Source organism: Numida meleagris, chromosome 12 (assembly GCF_002078875.1).
Source record: "Numida meleagris isolate 19003 breed g44 Domestic line chromosome 12, NumMel1.0, whole genome shotgun sequence".
Lineage (NCBI taxonomy): Eukaryota > Metazoa > Chordata > Aves > Galliformes > Numididae > Numida > Numida meleagris.
Window position 1 is genome coordinate 3,336,222 of NC_034420.1, and position 20,556 is coordinate 3,356,777.

General features: G+C 35.8%; 1 protein-coding gene and 1 long non-coding RNA gene across 2 annotated transcripts in view; one reads left to right on the forward strand and one right to left on the reverse strand.

Moving 5' to 3' along the window:
* Positions 1 to 20,556, reverse strand: part of DOCK2 (dedicator of cytokinesis 2) — a 169,642-nt gene that overhangs the window by 27,170 nt on the left and 121,916 nt on the right. Inside the window, exons 31-37 of the mRNA XM_021410943.1 lie at positions 18,772 to 18,872; positions 18,612 to 18,670; positions 16,792 to 16,940; positions 8,148 to 8,233; positions 3,472 to 3,628; positions 1,787 to 1,827; positions 248 to 338 (exon numbers count right to left, since the gene is read on the reverse strand). Coding sequence (XP_021266618.1) covers positions 248 to 338; positions 1,787 to 1,827; positions 3,472 to 3,628; positions 8,148 to 8,233; positions 16,792 to 16,940; positions 18,612 to 18,670; positions 18,772 to 18,872 — 684 coding nt within the window. The remainder of the gene's footprint in view (positions 1 to 247; positions 339 to 1,786; positions 1,828 to 3,471; positions 3,629 to 8,147; positions 8,234 to 16,791; positions 16,941 to 18,611; positions 18,671 to 18,771; positions 18,873 to 20,556) is intronic.
* On the forward strand, positions 581 to 3,458 carry LOC110405563. Its single transcript, XR_002442953.1, has 3 exons — positions 581 to 932; positions 1,764 to 1,845; positions 2,630 to 3,458. It is a non-coding gene; the product is annotated as an uncharacterized LOC110405563 (long non-coding RNA).

Here is a 20,556-nt window from a genome sequence, read left to right on the forward strand (position 1 = left end):
AGTAAAACTATTTTTGCAACAATATTTTGAGTTTTACAAGCACATGACATTGAATCATTTATTGAAAAAAAAATTCATTTAGTGTTAATTTTTTACGATCCACCACAGTACATTCAAGTATAAACTTGAATATCCCTAAGGAAAATAACTAATATGCAGTATATTAGAGATTAAGAGTATCACTTTTTACTTAAAAATTTGAATACTGCAAAAGCTTACTTATTAATTGAGTTTAGGAAAATCTAACCTTCAAAAGCCAAGTATGGAGTAGAAGGGTATAGGCAGCTTCTGTGTAATTCTCACAATCTAAATGAAGATCTCGCAATTTATACAAATATCTGTTAGAACAGAGAAGAAAAGTTAGTCTAGACACTGAAATGACTTGAATTCTGTGTTAAAAATATTCTAGATAAACTTGAGATAATGGAAACTTGAAAGATGTTATGTAGTCGCTACCAGAAGAGTCTTCAAGGACACTGTGAGCGAGGTTAAAGCACTGTACATTTACTAAGACTTTTTCCGTGTCCTCTTTGTATACTGGAATGTTGAGCGTAAAAGGAGGAGAAAGACCTAACCTCTCCCTGTGAACTGCTGGTAAATCCACTTCTACGAGGAGGAAGAGCTACTACTCCAACTGAGGTCTAACTCAGACCACTGCATCCGTTATTTCTGGACTGTTACTGTCAGTTTTGTGCCCCTCACTACAAGGATATTGAGGCGCTCAAGCACACGCAGATAAGAGCAACAGAGCTGTTGAAAGAACTAGAAATGAGATATACAAGGAGTGGATGAGGGAACTGGATTTGTTTAGTCTGGAAAAAACGAGTCTGAGGGGAGACTTCATCACTCTCTACAAATAGAAGGAGGTTGCAGCAAGAAGGGTGTCAGTCTCTAAAGTGAAAATCAATAGCAAATGAGGAAATGGCCTCAAGGTGAATCAAGGGAGGTTTAGATTGGACATTATGAAGAATTTGCTCCCGGAGAGGGTGGTCAGGCATTGAAACAAGGGGGTGGTGACTTCCCCATCCTTGGAGGTATTGAAGAGACATGTGGGTGGAGTACTGAGGGACACAGTTTAGTGATGGGACTTGGCAAATAGTGTTGATAGTTAGACTCTAGCTCACAGCTCCACACTTCGCTGTGAGGCACCTTCAGCGCTCAGCTCAGCTGAGATGCCGATCTTTGCACTGTAGTAGCTAAGGTGGAGCTGGTTCTACAGCTTTTGCAGAATGGTAAGAGGCAGGAAATAGTTAATTCTTGAACAGAAGATTTGCTATAGCCCATGTGCAAAATCCTTGGAGACAGTAAGAGGCTATGTCAAACAAGAAAGAATTTACCAAGATAGCTATAGCTCTTGGAGAAAAATGCTTTTAGTAATTTTGCATTGTATGTAGTGTTGCATATTTAAAGAGACTTGGCAGACTGCACAATTCTAGAGAACTTGTTTTTTCATGCCATTCTAAATGTATCATACAACCCCCCACCAAACCTCAAGTCCAGCTACATTTTCTTTATTTTGAAAAATAAATAGTGTTGAGTGATTTGATCAACTAGAAGTTGATGCTTGGGGAAGAAAATGCAGCTTATAAATGCATATGATAAACTCAAAATTGCTGAAGGCTAAGCAAAAAATGGATTGTAAATATAAATGAGGCTACAACAGAGTCATTGTGGATGGTAAACTACCATTAAGCAATAGAAATTCAAGTACAATGATGAAAGCAGATTTTTTAAAGAAAATATTATTGTCCTCTCCAAAACAGATCCAACAGAGCACCTGCCATACCTGATATACATTCCTTCACGGTTAATGTCCTTGTAGAAGTTCTAGGGACAAAAACATTTGTAAGTTATTTCCTAATTTCTTTTAGTAAAACACAGCTTAAAAATATATTTGCTGAGATACTGCTTTTCTTGTTAGTTGGGCAGTACAAGAAATATCGAATAAATAGTGAGGGCTGCTCCAAAAGTAATGTCTCCTATATTATTATGTTGGTCCATGACATCAGGGGCAGATGTTGGTAGGATGGCAGTATTGAACCTTCCTGCCAATCTTCCATTACATTTTATTTCTGTGAGACAGATGGCAGCAGAGCGGTAGACTGACAAAATGGTGAATGACATTAAGTACCTATAGAGCAAAGGTGTGAAATTAAATTCCTCCATGTGGGAAAAACTGACATTCATCAATGCTTGCTGAGTATTTGTGGGGACCAAGTGGTTGTGAGCACAGTGAGGCAGGTGGTGGGTGGTGTGTTTTAGCAGTGGTGACAGCGTGTCAGCTCCACTGGTGCAGATTTTTATGAGCGCAGTACGCAGGCTACCGGCCTTCACTGGGAAAATTGAAAAGCTAATGGTGGTGACTATGTTGAAAAATAGTGTGTTGTAGCTGAGAATTTTCTCTATCAAATAGTGTTGTTGTGCTCATTGTATCTGTTGTAGTTTCCATGGGGAAAAAAAAATAGGAGGCATTACTTTTGGAGTGACCTACATATCTTAAGTTTAAACTTGACCGTACTGCTGCTTTAATTAATATTTTAATTAGTTATTAGTGTTTTTACTATACATACATAATATATGTACACTCTTAGTTCATCCATGAAATCTTTTGTGGATTTTTTTTCTGTAGGAGAAGAGGAAAATATGGATATCCAAATGCAGTAACATGAGCTACGTATTTTGGCTACACGTGGTGCCCAGAGAAGAAGCTGGTGTTTACTGAATTTGATACTGTTGTTCAGTATCTCTAAAGGGGCTCAATACAGAAATAAAATCAATTTTTCTCACTTTGAGGCTTTAGCATGTGTATGAGGTGCTAGGCTGTGCCAAACATGCCACAAGAATTGCCTCCTTAAGAGCTGCAGAAATTTATACAATATTGCACAGTGATTACTGAGGAACAAAGAATATGTGCATGTAGATGTTTATCATGCTTTCTTTCCCACACTTAAAGTTCATACAGGTTTCTCTGCTGCTTAGAGGAAATTTCCTGGTCATGAAATAACTTTGATCTATCTATGTGGAATTCTTCACAACAAAATAGTAACAGAAAAAAGATGGAGTGGCTTAAAATCAGATGAGAGACTTAAATATCTTTAGCACCTTACTTCAAGTGTATCTTGTATGCTTCTTTTCCAGATTTAAAAACCAGAACTGCAGAGTTGGTAAACCAGCTGGTTCCTTGTGCAAAACGTTATTCTGTAAAAGCCAACTGTTACACTAAGCCTATCAAAACATAAACTGTATGGATAGTGGACTACATATCTTAGCCACAGAATCAAACTGGATAAAACATACAAGTAAAACCAAAGAACTGAGCGGATGTTGCTTTCAGGTTTATGCAAATATCCAAGCAAATGGATGCAAAAATCTGTTGCCTCAGGGTTTGAATTATTTTTCAAGCATTGCAGACCAGCCTCTTCATCTTTGGTAAGAGAAATTCTCACACAAGAATGGCAAGACAGAACATACCAGTAAGTTCACAGTGCAGCTCATGCGATTGTCCTTGCTTTCATCATTCATCACAGTTCGGTAATCCAGCAGCTTCTCCAAGAGGCCTTTAACCAGGTTGACAAAGCTTTCAACCAAGTTGAAAATGGCAGGATACTGACTTGCACACTCTATAAGACTGCAAAGACAAAGCAAATGGATTTTATGGTACTGTCAAAATTAGTGTCCCATCAGCTGAAGTTCTGTTTGGATCTAAGGCAAATATTACATTAGAGCTAAAGTAACTACGGAATGAATTGTAAATTACCTTTGTGAGTTAGCAATCCTGGCAGTCAGAAAACAGATGAGAGTTAAATCAAACATACAAATACATACACACACAAATATTACTTTTCCTGCCCAACAATTATCGCAAATACAAGGGAATACCCAGAATTTCTGAACCAAGTAAAAGTATATCTGTGATATGGTATGAGCTCAAATCTCTTTAGTGCCATGCTGTTTCAATAAACCTTAGAATTCACTTTCCTCTGTTGCCATAGAAGATAAAACATGATTATTTCCATCTCTTTGTACGGTCACATGGCAGCAGAAAGTTCGGAGCAAAAAATTCAGATTTTAAGTCAGAAAGGAAATTCACTAACAAGACCTTACCAGAGCAATTTTCTCTTTAGAAATCAGTAAAAGCAAATAAACTTTCTGCAAGTTCAAAGAAAGCAGTTAGCCCTCTTTTGATTAAAAAAAAAAACAAAACAAAAGAAAGTGGATTCCTATTTATATTAAAATATTAGCATATGCAGGTTCTATGAAATGCTGAAGTGATTTGAGAGTACACATTTCAAATTATTTTGTTTACAAAGGTGACTTCTTTGAATGTTACAAAATGATTATCAGTATCTCTCTGAAGATTGTCTCCTTCTGTCCTGCTTTTCTCAGTGCTCTGTATGATGACATCATACAACAGGCAGTTTGGGTGCAGAGGCACAGTGCACTGCGGAGCTGTTTCCTGGTTTGTCTAGCCGCCTCGCGTGAGTTCAGGCTCTCCAAGAGGAAGATACCCTGGGGTGTACTGCATTGCCCAGGAACCTCCACATGATTTCCGACTGCGGGTGACGGGGAAAGAGCTCTTGTCTTTTCTGGGAGGCGAGCTGTGGAGGGCCTGCTGATAAAACCCGGACTGACTCTCTCTCCTCTGGTTTTATTTTTGGTTCATTTTGATTAATTATTCTGTTTCTCAAATTCCTTTTAATAAATTATTTTCTCCTACCTCAATCGAGCTTTTGCCTTCTTCCTTCCCCCTCTCCTTTCTCCCTAGGGGAGGGAGAAGTGTCATGTGATTAACTCTTCAAACCACGACACGTCCCTTTCCTATTCATCTTCCTTATTGCCTCTTGAGTCTGATTTTCTATTGGAATTGTCAGCGCAAATCCCATTTTTTATACAGGTGTATATATATTCAAATATATGCCTATTCACATATATATACAAATATATATTCATATGCGCAAAAGTAATTACCTGCGTATCAGGAAAAATATTCAATAACATACCAAAATCACTGTGCTCCTCACAGGGAAAAAGTAGAAACAAGGTAACAGTTTCACAGTCCTCACTGAAACTATGCTGGGAGTAAACTGAGCAGCTTCAAGGATACGTTCTCCACAATTCCTGGTCTCTTAGTGTTTAATTAACAGATTTCAATTTGGATGCAAATACACTTAATAATTTATGATTAATCTTTATGGACACACTGGGTTTTTTTTAGTCTTTCATTACAAGCCATTCTTTTAATTAATCACAAAAATAATTTTTTACTCCTCCAAATCATATAAACTTTCTTCAGAAAATAGATATTCGTATCAACTATGACTGCAGAGAAAGGCACAAAGCTTGTGCCTAGAATGGGGCCTCAGCCAGGAACCCAGTTGCAAAGTTCTCATTCAGAGTAAAAAAAACACCTAATATTTATTCCTTTTATTGTACAGGTCCCAGATAGAGTTATTTTCCTGAAAGCGCCATGATGGGGAACTGGAAAGCTTCCATATGGTCTTTTTCTGCTGTGCCTACATCAGTTAATAAAGGTAGGCCAGGGTTCATTATCTGAGCCTGAGGACAAGTACTGTAGCACTTGGATTCACACAGCTAGGTTCACCCCCATTTCCCAAAACAGGGTAGCAATGTCTACTCTGCTGACAAAGAACAACCTCTCACCTGTTCCACATTATCCCAGCTCTTCCATGGACATAGCTCCATGGACGTAAGTCTGTTAGCGCTGTGCATGCTAACATTTAGGACTACAGGCAGCAGCAAGGCAGTATTTAAATTTCTGCTGACCTTGTTTAGTTTCCTAGGTGTCAGCAAGTTTCCAGTGTGGGTAAATATTGGCTGCAGCACTCAGCACCAACACACAAGGCAGTTACTGGGCTCTGCTAAAAATCTGCCTTTTGGGTAACAACCAGAATAGTTACAAGGAAATTATCTGACTAGAAGAAGACCAAAGGAACAGATCCAAAGCACAATGTAACTAGGTTTCTATCCAGTGGGAAAAGGAAGTTGAGGAGACAGGGTTGAACCAGATGTGAAGAAAAGAAAATTAAAATAAAAGGAGAGAACAGAGCCCACCACAGATAGGTCACAAACCCCTATTTCAACTGTATCTAGGGAAGCATCATTAGAAAACTTCAAGGGTGGAATAAAAAATCTGAAGACAGAATGAAGTAACATCTGTAGAGATTTAGAAATCTTTAAGTGTCTGAAAGTATTACAGAGTGTGAGAGAGAAAAGTGAAAAAAAAAATAAGGACAGAAAATTCTTTAAATGGTAGGTCAAAAAGAAAGAAAGGTACTTTGGGAAAGCAGGAAGATGAAATGTTACGTAGCATATGTCTGATGAGACTTATCAACTCCACTGCTGAAAAACTGAGTTTAACTGGATAGGCACCTGTTCTCTAGAAACATATTTGAAAGCAAGAGTAAGCTGCAAAGATTAAAAACAATTTTACACAGCTCAGAAAAAGTAAATAATTATCAAAAGTCTTACAAATGAGACATGAAGATACACTTTTCTCTTAGTATTTCTAATGCCTCAGTTTGAGTACTGTCTCCAGCTTTAAGGCAGTGTAGTATTTTAAAACAGCCGTAGACATTTTAGGAATGTCCAGAAAACATGGCATATGATAAACTGAAATATGGGGGCTGTTTAACCTAAAGAGAAGACTGAAGGAAACTTGACATCAACCTTCAATTCTTCTAAAATCTTCTACAAAGAGAAACAGAATAAATGGTTCTTTATGTCCCCTGTGGATAAAACAAGAAATAACCAGCATAAGCTGAGGGAAGGAAGATTTAGTACAGATATTTGGAAGAAAGCTTACTAGCAGCAAAGAAAGTTAAGCACTGCAATAAATGTCCCCTGTGTCTGCTGAATCCCCAGTATTAGAGATGATGAATTGTAGCAACAGTTTAAGAAGGCAGCATAGTTCAGCCTTTGCAGCACTGTGTTTGAGAAAACTATCTACTTGCAGGCCTGTTCCTGGTCATATCGAGAGCTAGCCTGAATATCTCCTAAGACTAGCAGCCAAAGAGTAAACATTCAAAACCCAAACAATAATTTATGGCTTTCTGTTTACACAGTCATTGTATGTTAGGAAGTGAAAATGACATTTTAAAAACATCTCTCCTTGCCAGCACATTTCAATGTAGCTTTATATTGCCTAAAAAGTGTCAGCACTGTTTTTAAGTCTGCCTCTCTACACTCTACTCTCTTCACAGCAGAGAAACTAAAATATAAATATCCAACTGATATTTTGTTTAAATGAGGATTCCATCAAATTAGAATATAATTATTGTTTAATATTTACATTTTATTTGCTTAAATAACACAGTATTCTTTAGAATAGTGAATATAGATTTCTTCTGTTCTGTTGTACACAAGAATTTAATGCGTCACTGCAGAGGGATGTGCATCTGCGAAGACTGCTATGCCACTACACAAAAATACAATATATATAACTTAGCAGGCTTTGAGAGACTTTCTCACAGCTACACTCTGTAATCACAAGGCTAGCAACAAAGTCTCAGAAGTAGGCACAAGGGCACTACCACAGCCCAGCAGATCACAGCTCCTAATGAAGATACACAGCTATTTTATCTGAGTAGAAAAAATACATGGCTGGCCAAGAGGAAGACTTTCTATTTTCTGAATTCTTTAAAAAACTTTTCTTAAATTGTAGTACTTCACAATATTGTCACAGCATTGCAGGATAGTCACCTTACGTAAGTTATAAAATAATCTGGAGTCCAGTCTAGACATTGAGAAAAGCAAGACAGACTGTTCAAAATGCTTTTATTCTTATTAGTGTAACACGTAAAACCAAGAAAGGTTACAATGAAAAATGAGGAAAGGAAAAAGGTTGGATTATCTTTGCTTTGAAGTTGGGTAGCGAAAAGCAAGTTAAGAATAATTTCTTCATAATGTAGATGGAATACAAAGTACAGAAAAGCAACCATGCAAATACTTTCAACGGGCATAACTACAATACAAACCAGATTTAATGAAACAGCATGCTATTTCCAATCCCTTGATGAAAAAAGCTGCTTCAATTTGACTTTATTTTAAAATAAATTCAGCAATTTGAGAAGCAGGAACAATAAGATAAAAACACATCCTGAAGGCATTTATTCTCATGCACTACTTACATTGACTCAAACAACTGCATGTAGTGCTCATCTCCACGTCCTCCTTCTACTTCATGGTCCAACTTCAAAATGATTTCATTTTCGAACTAAGAAAGAAAAGTAAATCTAAACACCGAGACGATATCTAGAGGTCAAACACGTTTCAAAATGGCATCTGAAAGATATGTTTGTATAGGTCTATCATAATGCCCCAAAGTTAAAAGCTTGAACATATTTCAGTTGAATAAAGTAGACTATCTCCAGATACCCTTACGAACAAATTGATGAAATAACCTGAAGAAACAGGCTTACAGTTTCTGTTTGTTGTTTTCATAGAACACCTCAGATGTGAAATGCAGGATTTCAGAATGAAATCAAATTACCTTCACCCACACAAAATACGAATGAACATGCAGTGCCTTATCTAACAGCTGTTTGTTAGGTCTGGCTATACCCTAATTAGGAAGCAGTGACATATAGACTATCAAAGATGGCAAACCAGGTATTTTTGTAGCTAAGCCCAATTCCTTCTCCTCTAGTAAACCATTTCTTCAGTTTTAATTTACAGTTATGGCACTTTCATTTGGAGCTGCCAGCAGCATTATTTCTCTGGTTGTAAAGTCAAAAGTACCTTTTTCAGCTCTCTAACTTGAAAAAGAATCTACATGTGTAAAAAAGAGAGAAAACCTGTTAATACTTCTCTGCTGGTTACACCTTGTTATCTGTCACTCATCAGTCCACTCTCAAAACTCCAGTTCTAAGTTTCCTTCTATCTCAAACACCTTCAGAGAAGTACTCCATCCCAGTCTGCACAGTCAGCCTTCTAACTTCAAGCTAACTACTAGGCTCAGGCATTCCTAAAATAAATTCACTGAAGCTGGATATCTGAAGCTTTTACCTTCATTATTTACTCTTCTCTCCTCTTAAACCCTTTAAAATCTCACACATATTCATCAGGTAGCTTTACATAATTAAGCAAAGGATCATTATATCTCACAACATTCAAAAGAACAGATGAAAAACATACTTTCACAGGTTTTCACACAGGGAAATAAAATTATATCTGGAAAACTAGTGATATCTTGCAAAAGTGTTGTTACAAATCTGTACTGAAATTGTCAGTGCTATGGCTTGCCAGTTCTAAAGTATCATTAACTCCAATAAAATCTCTGGAGAATTTCTAAGTCAGCAGTACACCATTATCTCTTAAAGAAAGGGAAGTACATGTCAGACTATATTTTAATCCAGCACTTTGCTGGATCATACACTAATTACACAAAGCCTCTTTAAAATGTCATTGTATTGTTGCAATATGAATAAATAATTGTGAATTGTCATTTCAAAGCAGTTGCAATAGATTATACACAGGAAACTGCCTTATCATTTTGAAAGGATTAATCCAATGAAAACCATGGAATTTATGATACATGCATACGACTGACTTGCTTTTTCCCCTCTTCTCCAAGCATATTAAAATGTTCAGATTTACATGTTCAAAAAATGTCCTCAGAAGTCTATATTTATTTATCACACTTGCAATAGAGATACAGAAGTGGCAGTGGATTGTATTTTTTTTTTTAAGTAACTTCCATATGGAAACATGCTAAGAGAGTGTTTCAAGAAAAACATACCACCAGTAATACAGTTCAGTGTAGGCTCTGTCTTTGTGCAAAATTACTGAGTGTAGCCCACTGATGTCCTTCAAACATGATCTAAAATAATTCACAAAAAGATGAAGTGCTCCAAAGAGCTGAGGTTAAAATAACTTCACTGATCTACGAATCTGGGAAAACAGAAGACTAATTATAATTAATGTAATATATAACACTACAAGGCAGAATATAATTCAGTAAGCTTTGCAAAAAGAAATTATAATATAAAAATGCCACAAGGTTTTCAGTTGTTTTAAAAAAAAATGCTAAAAGCCAGTATATTCATATCATTTTTCCCAGGCTTCAATATTGTGAAGAAACAGGTATCTTTTTGCACCTGCAGGCTGAAAACTTAGCACAAATATAAGTGTGTCGCCAAAGGAAATCCTCTTCACGTGAGAACCCTTCTTTTATCATGCAGTTGCTAACTGGCTTTAACGACAAAGGGAATACTTTTTATATTCTCTGGTTACCGAAGTTGGTTTGACCTGGTTTTGTGTGTTCCTTTCCTTCTAAGTCTCTTTCATAACTTTCCTTTGATTCTTCATTCTTTGACACGGTTTTGGTTTGTTATATTAAAACCTTAGAACTTAAAAAAGCATTCCAAGATCCATTGCCATGATTCATAGTCTGGGCTTTTAGCTGAAAGCCTCCACATACCCTCTCACTAAGCGTCTATTCCATTTGTGTATGCCCTCTGAAAGGAGGTGTGAGACATGAATATTAGCTCTTCTATAATCATTCTTTGTTCTCACCCAACTAACTGCATTATGTTCAGGTATCATGCGAGAAAACAAACTAACATAAATTTATAAAGAATCTGTTAGAGAATTACAAGTTTATAATGCTTGTAAAAAACTCTAATGTGGGTCTAAATGTCCTGTTTACAGAGTCACTCGTTTCAGTTCCTTCACACCAGAATTTTCCTAAATTTTTTGAAAATCATATGAATAAATTACTCAGGTCTGGCAAACATTCATTTTGTTGTTTTTAATATCTTGTGTGAGTGCTTTATCTTTCATGTTATCCACACAGGGTGGTGAGTTAACAGAAAGGAATACTGCTCTTTTATGTTGTCTGTTCTACTGCCCTGTGAATCAGAGATATAAAACATGAAAGACTGTTTATGCTGAGAGTAGGTGCACATGCACAGTTGAGAAATTTCTTCCAAACATGCAGCACAGGAAAGACAAGAGTGAGGTGAGCATGCAGAAAAGTTCAGATTAGAAGACATTTGAGAGAAGCAGCAAACATGGAAGCAGGAAACCCATCTAAAAAGTCTTGTCCGGGTGCTAAGGAAATCTTTGTGTCCCAGTAAAATTTAGTTTCAGATCAAAGAAATCTTTGGTGTGCCTTCACATAGTATCTTCAAGAAAAAGCTGGTAAAGATCTATCACAAGTATCTACACAGGCCATTAACCAATTGCAAGGCACAGAAAAAAAACACTTATCAAAATAAGAACAAAACTGAAATAAATCTCTGGGTTTTTACATAGATGAAATGATTTTTTAAAAATGTGTAAAAAATGACAGAGAATTCACTACCGCGCTAATACAGCAAATTATTTCAGAATACAATTTTCAGTATATAAATAATTCTGTTTTCTCCCTGAAGTGTTTCTGTGTGAGAGCCTTGGCAGACTGGGATCCAGATTGCCTCTGCACAGATCTGGAAGCTCTACATCTTCAAGTTGGTCACAATTAACCAAGAAAAATTGCTCAGTATTTTTCAACAATGAAGGCTCCATTTTTTTCCATAATTTTAGATATCCTTCCTTTTTTCTCCTGAGAGTTAGCTGAACAGGTCCAGTTAATGGCAGAAATCAAAGTTATTCCAGAATATAAGGCAATCAAGTGATTTTGTCCGTAAAATGAAGACATACAATTATGTTAAAACAACTTAGAAAGGAAACAGGCTTATAAACTACATAATACATACAAATCTCTATTTGAACATCCTTAGAACTGCCCTTGAGGACATCAGAAAATCAACTTTCTGTTTAAATTTAGAGTTTTATGCTAATGTAAAAACGTTACACGTTCACTACTGATTTACTGTGGAATTTATCTGGTTTCACTTCCTCACAGCAACAAGTATAATCCCATTTCTACTGAGACAGTAGAAACAGCAGGATTACTCAAGCAGTATTCATCAAAATGACAGCAGGAAGCCACGCAGCCAGCCACAGATCAGCTGGTTTGATTCTGCAAACTCTGGGGACAGAAGATTGAAGTGAGCGGCTGTTTCTCTCAAGGAGCTTTGAAACTATGCCTTGAGTGGCCTGCCTTCTACATTCATCGTACAAAAAGCAAAAAACGAAGTGCAGAAAATTAGGCAATACAAATACATGCCTCTTTTCTTTGAGAAGGCAGTACGGGAAGGAGGAATTTCAACGCTTCATAACAGACAACGGAAAACCAACAAAACCACAGCTGTAAACATGTGAAACCAAAATTATGGTCTCTAATGCAGCACCTAACAGACACACTCTGAACAGAAATATTTAAACACTTTAGAAGGAGTTGATGTGATCTGCAAGAACTTGGATACACACTGTGTACAAACTACATGATGCCATCAACTGGCAACATCACCAGCTCAGCACCAGATATAGCATATTTTGAGATGACTGAGTAGAAAGGTGATGTTGATGAGCACGAGTATCACTGTTTGAGCTGCACTTCTGTATGACACGGTTAAAACAATCTGGATGAAGGCGGCAAAGAAAAGGTAAAACTGAGAAAATATGTTGCTATGTATTATCAGTGAGATGCTTACATATAGAAGGTCATTGCTGAATGTGAATTTGAAAACACGCATAGTATGTGTATGAGAAACATTAATAGCAGTACAGAACTAGCTCCAGAAGAAATGAGCAGCATATAGCCATCCAGTGTCACAACACAAGTTGGCAGTAAAAATTTAATCTCTGTGGCATACTGAAAACGCTACACTGCTTCCCAGAATAATTAATGACTTCAGATCTCAGAGGCTCCATTTAAGAGTTACTTGCCAAAAGAAAAAAAACCAAACCAAACCAAACCAAACCAAATAAAAACACCAAAATCCCAACTCACTGAAAAAGAAGTTTGAAGGGATCAGAATTCATTTGTATGTGTAAGTATTACATGTACTAGTGTCTCTATGTGTATTAATATAGGTAATAGTAAGTACACAGCAGCTTCAGCACAAGGCTTGGAAACATCCAATCCAGACATTTTGTAGAGCTGAAGACTGGACTTAGTGCAGTAACACAGAAACCTGTGAAAATAGTGCAACTACAGCACCAGTTAAAAATCATTCACCTCTTAAATCTTTCCTTAGTACTTATTCAGCAGGCAGGGAATTGATGACTTCTCTAGAAGGCAACAATCTCACAGATTCTGGTCCTGAACAAAAACCTCTTTCTACGCATTTTTTTTTCCTGCAGTTTGTCAACTGCAGCTGATTGCATGAACCAGCAGAAATTAAAAAGCTGGCAGAAATACGGAAGAAAGCTGTAATGTGTCTGTGACAAAATTCAGCCCTAGTAGGCATATTTCTCATCTAATTTGCCTACATCTCATCTAATGTGCCTAACTGTAATTAGTATTAATTTTGCTTTAAAACCACTTGCTTATCTATCTAGTAGACTAAATAAATCCTTGTAACTTGGAACAAATGTCAATACCAAACACACACTCATTTTTTTCCGCATGGATTTGTCTGAAGCACTAAGCCATCTAAAGCTGATTCCTGCCAGTGGAAGCATTTCACATCCCTCTGAAATCCTTGAGCATAATAAATTTTCAAAATTTCTAGTAAGAAATATGGATATTAACAACAATAACAAAGCACATGTGCAAGAGGAGCTTGCTGAGAACAGTTACATTCACTCAATTCATAACCTTATACAGTTGTTAGCTCAGAAAGCTACACGACTCTAACAGGTCCACACAGAATAAACATTTATCCTCTAAACTTATCAAAAACTATGAAAGCACAAGAACACATCATCAGTCAGCACTATTTGCTCTTTTCAACAAAGGTCAGGAGGGAAAGTAATTACAGAATAATTCCCCAGATGGCTTCAGCAATTGGTAAAACTAAAGAGATGTATTTTCACTTTAATATCAAACATGAATAAGAATTATTTGAAAAGAAATTTAAACACAGATGAATTAATCTTTTCTAATCCAAGCTAAAATCCTTAACAGAACATGAATCCATGTTTATTTAAATAATGGTATTTTATTTTACTCTTAAAAGAGCTAGTCTTTTTTAACTACTTTTTTTTAAGTTAGCTTTTTCTAACATTTTGCCTCAAACTTTCAATTAGAGCAAACAACAGTAGATGATGTGCATTGTTTTGGGAAGTCTTGATAAGATGTACAACCTCATATTTCAAGGAAAGATGGTTAGTCGATACTTGGAGGATGAGATTCTTTTAACGCGTGCCTGACAGATCGGCAACTAGCTTCCCTTTGTAGATGAAGGAGAAGGGGATACATCTGAATGCCCAAATCTATCCACAGATGCCTAATATAGGTTGGATAAATTGCCTTTCTCAGATTCCTAGCTCCCTGATAGACAAAGATAGACAAAGTCTTGATGCCTAAAATTACAAGCTTAAATACCACTTCTCCTGAGTGAATGGAAGTTATACGTGCAAAGTTAAAAGAAGAATCAAAAAGAAAATTCCTCAGTATGCCATACACCTACATGTTTATTGCTATCCTTAAATATATGTGTAGTAGTATGTTATTTTTGAGATAACCAGAGGTAGAATTTTCTTTTCTCTAGGGCTAGTTGATTTCCTAGAAATAGCAAAAATAAAATAAAAGTCTGATTCATACATTTGAATAACTTCATATTTTTTCCTCATTTGGTGTATACATTTTGAAAAGAATGAGATGAATAAAAGCACATATACTGCATACGTAATGCAGAACATAGTCTCTTGAGACAACCTAACACATATGCACGCTCAAAAAGGGAGTGCTGTCACACATCTCAGCACAGTACCACATCAAGCTAATGAAATCAATAATTTGGGGAAAGCTTATTAAATGATTTAGCAGGCTCCAGACAAGCTCTAGCTTCAGTGCCAGTGCAGACTACTAATAAAGCTGTCTATGTGCTTTTTTTCCCTTTCTCTCATCAGAAGTTATCACAATTCATCACAATTATGTTTTCAACTGAACATCAGCATCAGTCCAGGTTCCTGAGTAAGGCACTGTTCAACTGAAACGTAATCATTTTGAAAAAATTGTGCTAAAGCTTTATGAAAATACTCTTCATAATACAAAATGCCAATTTGTACATCAGAAATGTCAGCTAGCAAAAGGTGGAGTTTACATGTCTGAGTATCAATATACCATTCATATTAATCTTTGCCTTTTCTAAATAACATGGTAACAATTTTAAGCAATATGAGTAGATGTGTATTTCTTTAAACAAAGCTTACCAGAATTGCTAGGTACAGAGAAGCAATTTAAGAAATTTATCTTAATTACCTCATCCAGTGGAGTGGAGAAAATAAATATCTGAGCTCTTGACTGGAAACAGTCCAAAACAGAATATTACAATCTAATGACACTCAACTCTTAAATTATGAAAATGTTTAAGTGCCATCTGATAAAAATTAACTACTATTTTTCCACTGTAATAAAATGAATGTCCCTGATCCTCAGCACTGAAAATTTATAACCTGAAACTAATCTATATTAGCATAACGAGTGATTTAAGGGTCAGCTAAGTATCTAGCATCGTCCAGGCATTTAAGCTGCTCTTCTTGTTTAATCAGTCAGTTTAACTGACGAGTTTCCAGGATTTTTGGTCTGTACAGATCTCTGCATCCCTCCCAAGAGATGCAGTATAAGCCAAGAACGGGAAAATATTTTTAAGAAGGCAAATGTAGAACTACTACGATATGTGAGGAACAGATGCAGAGAAGCAAGTGGTTTATAATCTTGGGCTCGAACCAAAAGCTTTATATTGTGGAATGCAGATCAAAATCAAAATTCCATCTGCTAGTTTGTTCCACACTTAGTTGACAAAGAAGTGCCCCATATGATTTAAAGTATTAAACATAACTGAGTTTGAGTGACAGATTTGTATTTACTTTTCTATGAATGTCTAAATTATAACTTTTTTTGTCACTTCCTGTTACACAGATGGTTTGGAATTAACTACTTGTGCAACTACAGAGCCTGAAGCTCCAAGTTAAAATCTATGTGAAAGACAGTGTGCAAACACAGAATAAGATAAAATTGTGCCCAAAGAACCTGCAGAGAAAAGCCAGGTAGGAGAGAAACTGACAGACGCCAGCTGTTTGACTACACACAGGAAGCTGTAGCAGGATACCTACTTTAAATCACACTCCCAAGTTTACCATCTTATTTCTTTTCTGTCAAAGGTATGAAATACTTATGATTTAAAAATCTATTTTGTTTGCAAAATTCCCATAGAAAACCTTTTTGGAATGTCAGATCTTCATAAAGATTATTTTGCACAAAGCAAATATTTAGAAAAGTTTCCTGTAAAATCTAATAATATGCAATTAATTTCAAACTATTAACTGAAACTTCTGTTGGATAGTATGTATTAAAAATTAAAACTTTTAATGTATAAAGATCTATGTCACATAAGGGTTTCGTGAAAAATTTGTATCAGTAGGGACCTCGGAAAGTCATCAAATTCCACCCCCTACTTAACAGGGTTGACTTTGATCTCATGTCTTTTGTCCAGGACTTTGTTCAGTAAGATTCTAAAAATATTCACAAAAATTGTCTAACCTCTCCGGGCCCCTGTTCCAGTGCCTTATTGCTGTTATTATGAAGGGCGTTTTTTCTCAAATCCAGCTAAAACACTTTGGAAAGCCTACACTCTCCTGCACAAGAGCTGTTCATTTCGCTCCTACTCTTTTGGATTTTACTTTCTGTAAGTGCAAAAATCCACACAACAAATGTTTACCAAAAATAAACTGGCTACATGACATTTTAACAAATTTTCCAACAGTATTTTTAATTACCTTTTTGAATTCTCCTGTCCTTTGGTATTCACACAACATCATGTCAAAAAATATTGGAATTGTAGCTTTTCGTAGTTCAACCTCTGGAATGAGAGTCATTTCCAAGATGGGTCCAACCATCCCCGGTATAAAGCAAATTTTATTCTGGCCTAAAACAGAATGGCAAATTAGATATTTCAAAGGAGAGGAAAAAAATTGTTAAGAAAACATTTAGGGCAGGCAGTCATTTAAAGAAGTATTTCAACTACCTGTGCTGGTAACAGAATTTAGTCATTAATCCCTACTCCTTCTGAAAACCTAAAAGAATGTTAATAAATATACTTTCATATCAAGATGCCAGCACTCAGTGGCAGAAAAACGAATGCATATCAGCTGAGCTTACATTTTCAGTCGATATATCAGTTTTTCAGCTTTAGACATCTCCTTTTAAAAACTCTGACTAGGAAGCAATCAAAAACACTAATAATCCCCCAAATTCTTTCAGTAGAACAGTGCCACATATGATGCTTTCTAGACTATAAATGAGAAACACATTACTTGCTTTCAACTATGAATAACATCAAACATTGTAATCAATAAATCAAACCAACCAACGCATCAAACATTGCAACCAGTAATAGAAACACTGGCTGTACAGCTCCATTCCTAAAACCACAAAAAATTATCTTGCAGCACAACAGTTGTGCAGCTGCCAAAGAACCTGTAAGTCGGCAAAAAACTTCAACTATGTTTGAGATAATCCTCAAATACTGCTTATTTCTGAGGGAAAAAAGTTCGCTATGTGGGTGAGACCACCATCAAAATCCAATGACCTGCCTCAGAAAGTCAATATTGCTTGAGGCTTAAAAGGAGACTAAAATATTATCATAAACAAATAGGACTAGACTAGTTTCATAAATAAAAGTAATCTGATTCTTTTTTTCCCCTCATACAGGTGCCATAATGTTGTAACTTTAAGGATAACTGAACAATGACTTCAATTGTTTTATGCAACATTATTTTTTCTTCCAGTCATTTTCAATATCTATAGGCATTAGACCCTAAAGGTCTGAAAGTTTGAAAAACCAAAGAAATTAATGTACTATGTAAATATTTTTTCACCTCTAAAAATGTTCATTCTTCCCCCAAAAGGCACATTTTCACATACAAGTGAAAAATAAGTGACGCTTTCAGCAAAGTTATATAAATACATACTGCTTCACCTACATAATGAAAATGAAAACTTTTAAAATTTCTGCCTAAAAATGTGAAGAGAAACTTCCTCAGTCAACTCACATACAAAACGATCATCACATAGAAACCTGCTCCACTTGTATGCAGTTATCTGCCTAGCAGATGCTTAAGTTCAACAAAGTGAGTAATAAGCAGAATATGAAGAACTGCACTGCAGTACTCTGGGATTAATTTTGCTTTTTCCTTCACATCCAGCCAATCAATTTAAATCTTACCCTGTGTTCCTGAAGATGACCCTTTGGGCAGGATGTGAACAGCTCCAATTGCTTGACATCTCAGTTTCAAAGCATCTACTTTATGTTCAGTAACCAAAAGAGTTTGTCATGACTGCTCTCTGCCATTAAGATACACGCCCTTAACATGAGTCAGAAGCAACTTGCTCTGAGAAAAATTATCTGGTTCTCAATTTCAGTATAATAAAGTTCAGCCATCTTTGAAGTTTGTGAATTCTCAGAAATAGAGAGAACTCAAACAGTATCTCATGTCAGTACCAAGCTTAGTCACAAGAGCAAAAACATACTTTAAAGTCAAATTCCATAAATATTTAGAAAAGCATTTCATATCAGATATCTCCCAGTGAAACTCACCAAGTTTGTACCACATGTCACGGATAGCAAAGCCAATTAAACGTCTCATATCTCCATATCTAGTAAAAAAAAAAAAAGTTAAGGTACTTCTAATCATTATGTTTTCCCACATTTTGTTAAGAAATTAAAGACGTAAGCTAAAGTATACATTTTTGCTTACTTGTTCTGGATTTTGTTGTACTTTGCATGGGAAAAATTTTCTAGTTGTAGTGAATCTTGGGTAATAAAAGCCACAGCCAAATGAAAATAGTTGTTCCACAGCTGTAAATTGAAAATAAGGAAATTATAATGGTTTAGAGCAAAGCTGGAGTAGTACTAAACCATGCATAATACTGAATTATTTATGAAACCAAATGATGCAAGCAATTTGAGATTTTTATATTATGCTATGTTGTACATCATTAGTGTTATGCAATTACGAGAAAAGCAAGGAAGATGAATTTTAATAACCACTACTACATATTTGCTCTTAATAATACAGCAGTTGAATAAATATTGCTAAGATAGATTTATATGAAATTCATTAGCTTACAACATTAAATCATGAACCATAGCAGGACAAGTGGAATATATTACAAGCCAGTTATCTTAACAACTTGGAGCTAAAGGCACCCAATGTAATTACATTTTGTTTGACAACTACTTCAAAAAGTATCCACTGCCTTCTGAGTTCTAAGTCAACAACAATTTGTGTGAAATTCCAGTGTATTTTGTTAAGAGCTGTCTACATTAAACAAGGACAAAATATTGCCCTGAATAGCTACTATTACTACTGAGTCATGCACTAGAATTGAGAGAATAAGCCTTTTATTTCCAGCACGCTGCCCTTCCTTTCTGAAAGCAGATTACTTGTCCTCCAGGTGATCAAAATGAAATATTTCTCTCATTCTAGAGATGGGAGGGAAAAAAGAATACACAGTAGGAAACAAATTCAAGGAAGTAAATAGTACCTTAGGGAGCTTCTTAACAGTTAGCAGTAGTTATAGATACTTCTTTAAAAACATATCTACAACTAAAAATATGTGTAAATGGTATCACTGAGATGGTAGAAAGGAAACATTAGAGGTATTCAGCAGTAATTTAAAGTGCAGAAATAAAACATTATTTAAAAAATTGTAAAAAATGATTACAGTGTTTTTAATTATTTTTGCATGGTGAAATACAGCCCTGTTTTGGGAACCCACATTAATTACTCTAAAAATCTAACGTCTCAAAAACTTAAGTGACCTCTGTTCTCTAGGCCCCAGAAAATCCTCTTGTGCACGAGCAACCATACAGAATAGATACCAGCACACAAAAATACACACAAAACCACAGGTGATTTCTCTAATAAATGAAACTCAAATATCCTCTATAGTGTCAAGGATCCTGCATTAATTTTATTCCCCCCTTAGAGGCACACCTAAAGCTCTCCTTAGGCCTGCTTATCCAAAAGCCCTTAGGAGGGTTGTTGCTGTCTTTAAGTATTTGTGGTCCACAGAACCAAATTTCAGAGAGCTAGGGTACATGCACAGACTCAAATGGTATTTCATTGGAGATGTATATTAATTTGTTACATTTTGTACAATTTAAAGATGGTCTGAATTCATCCAAACCAATCTCAGCCTTATTAAAAATTATGTTTGAGTATTCACACTAGCTTTTTCCTCCCTTAAAACAAACATTTAAGTTACATTTATATCTAATATTTGATAGTATGCTTACAGCACATGCTAAGTCATAGTATTTTTTCCCCAGGATAAATGTTATTTATGCTCTGAAAAGTCCCTGCTTCCCTTTGCCAAAGATAAATAAGGATAAATTTGATCCATTTAGAGTCCATCAGTTTGCATATGTCAATTACATCTGCAAAATGGAAAACTTCTCAAATCATTCCTGATTATGGAGAGAGAAATGAAGCATTATAATAATGGTCTATTTATTCACATAAAAATTCCAAGCTCAA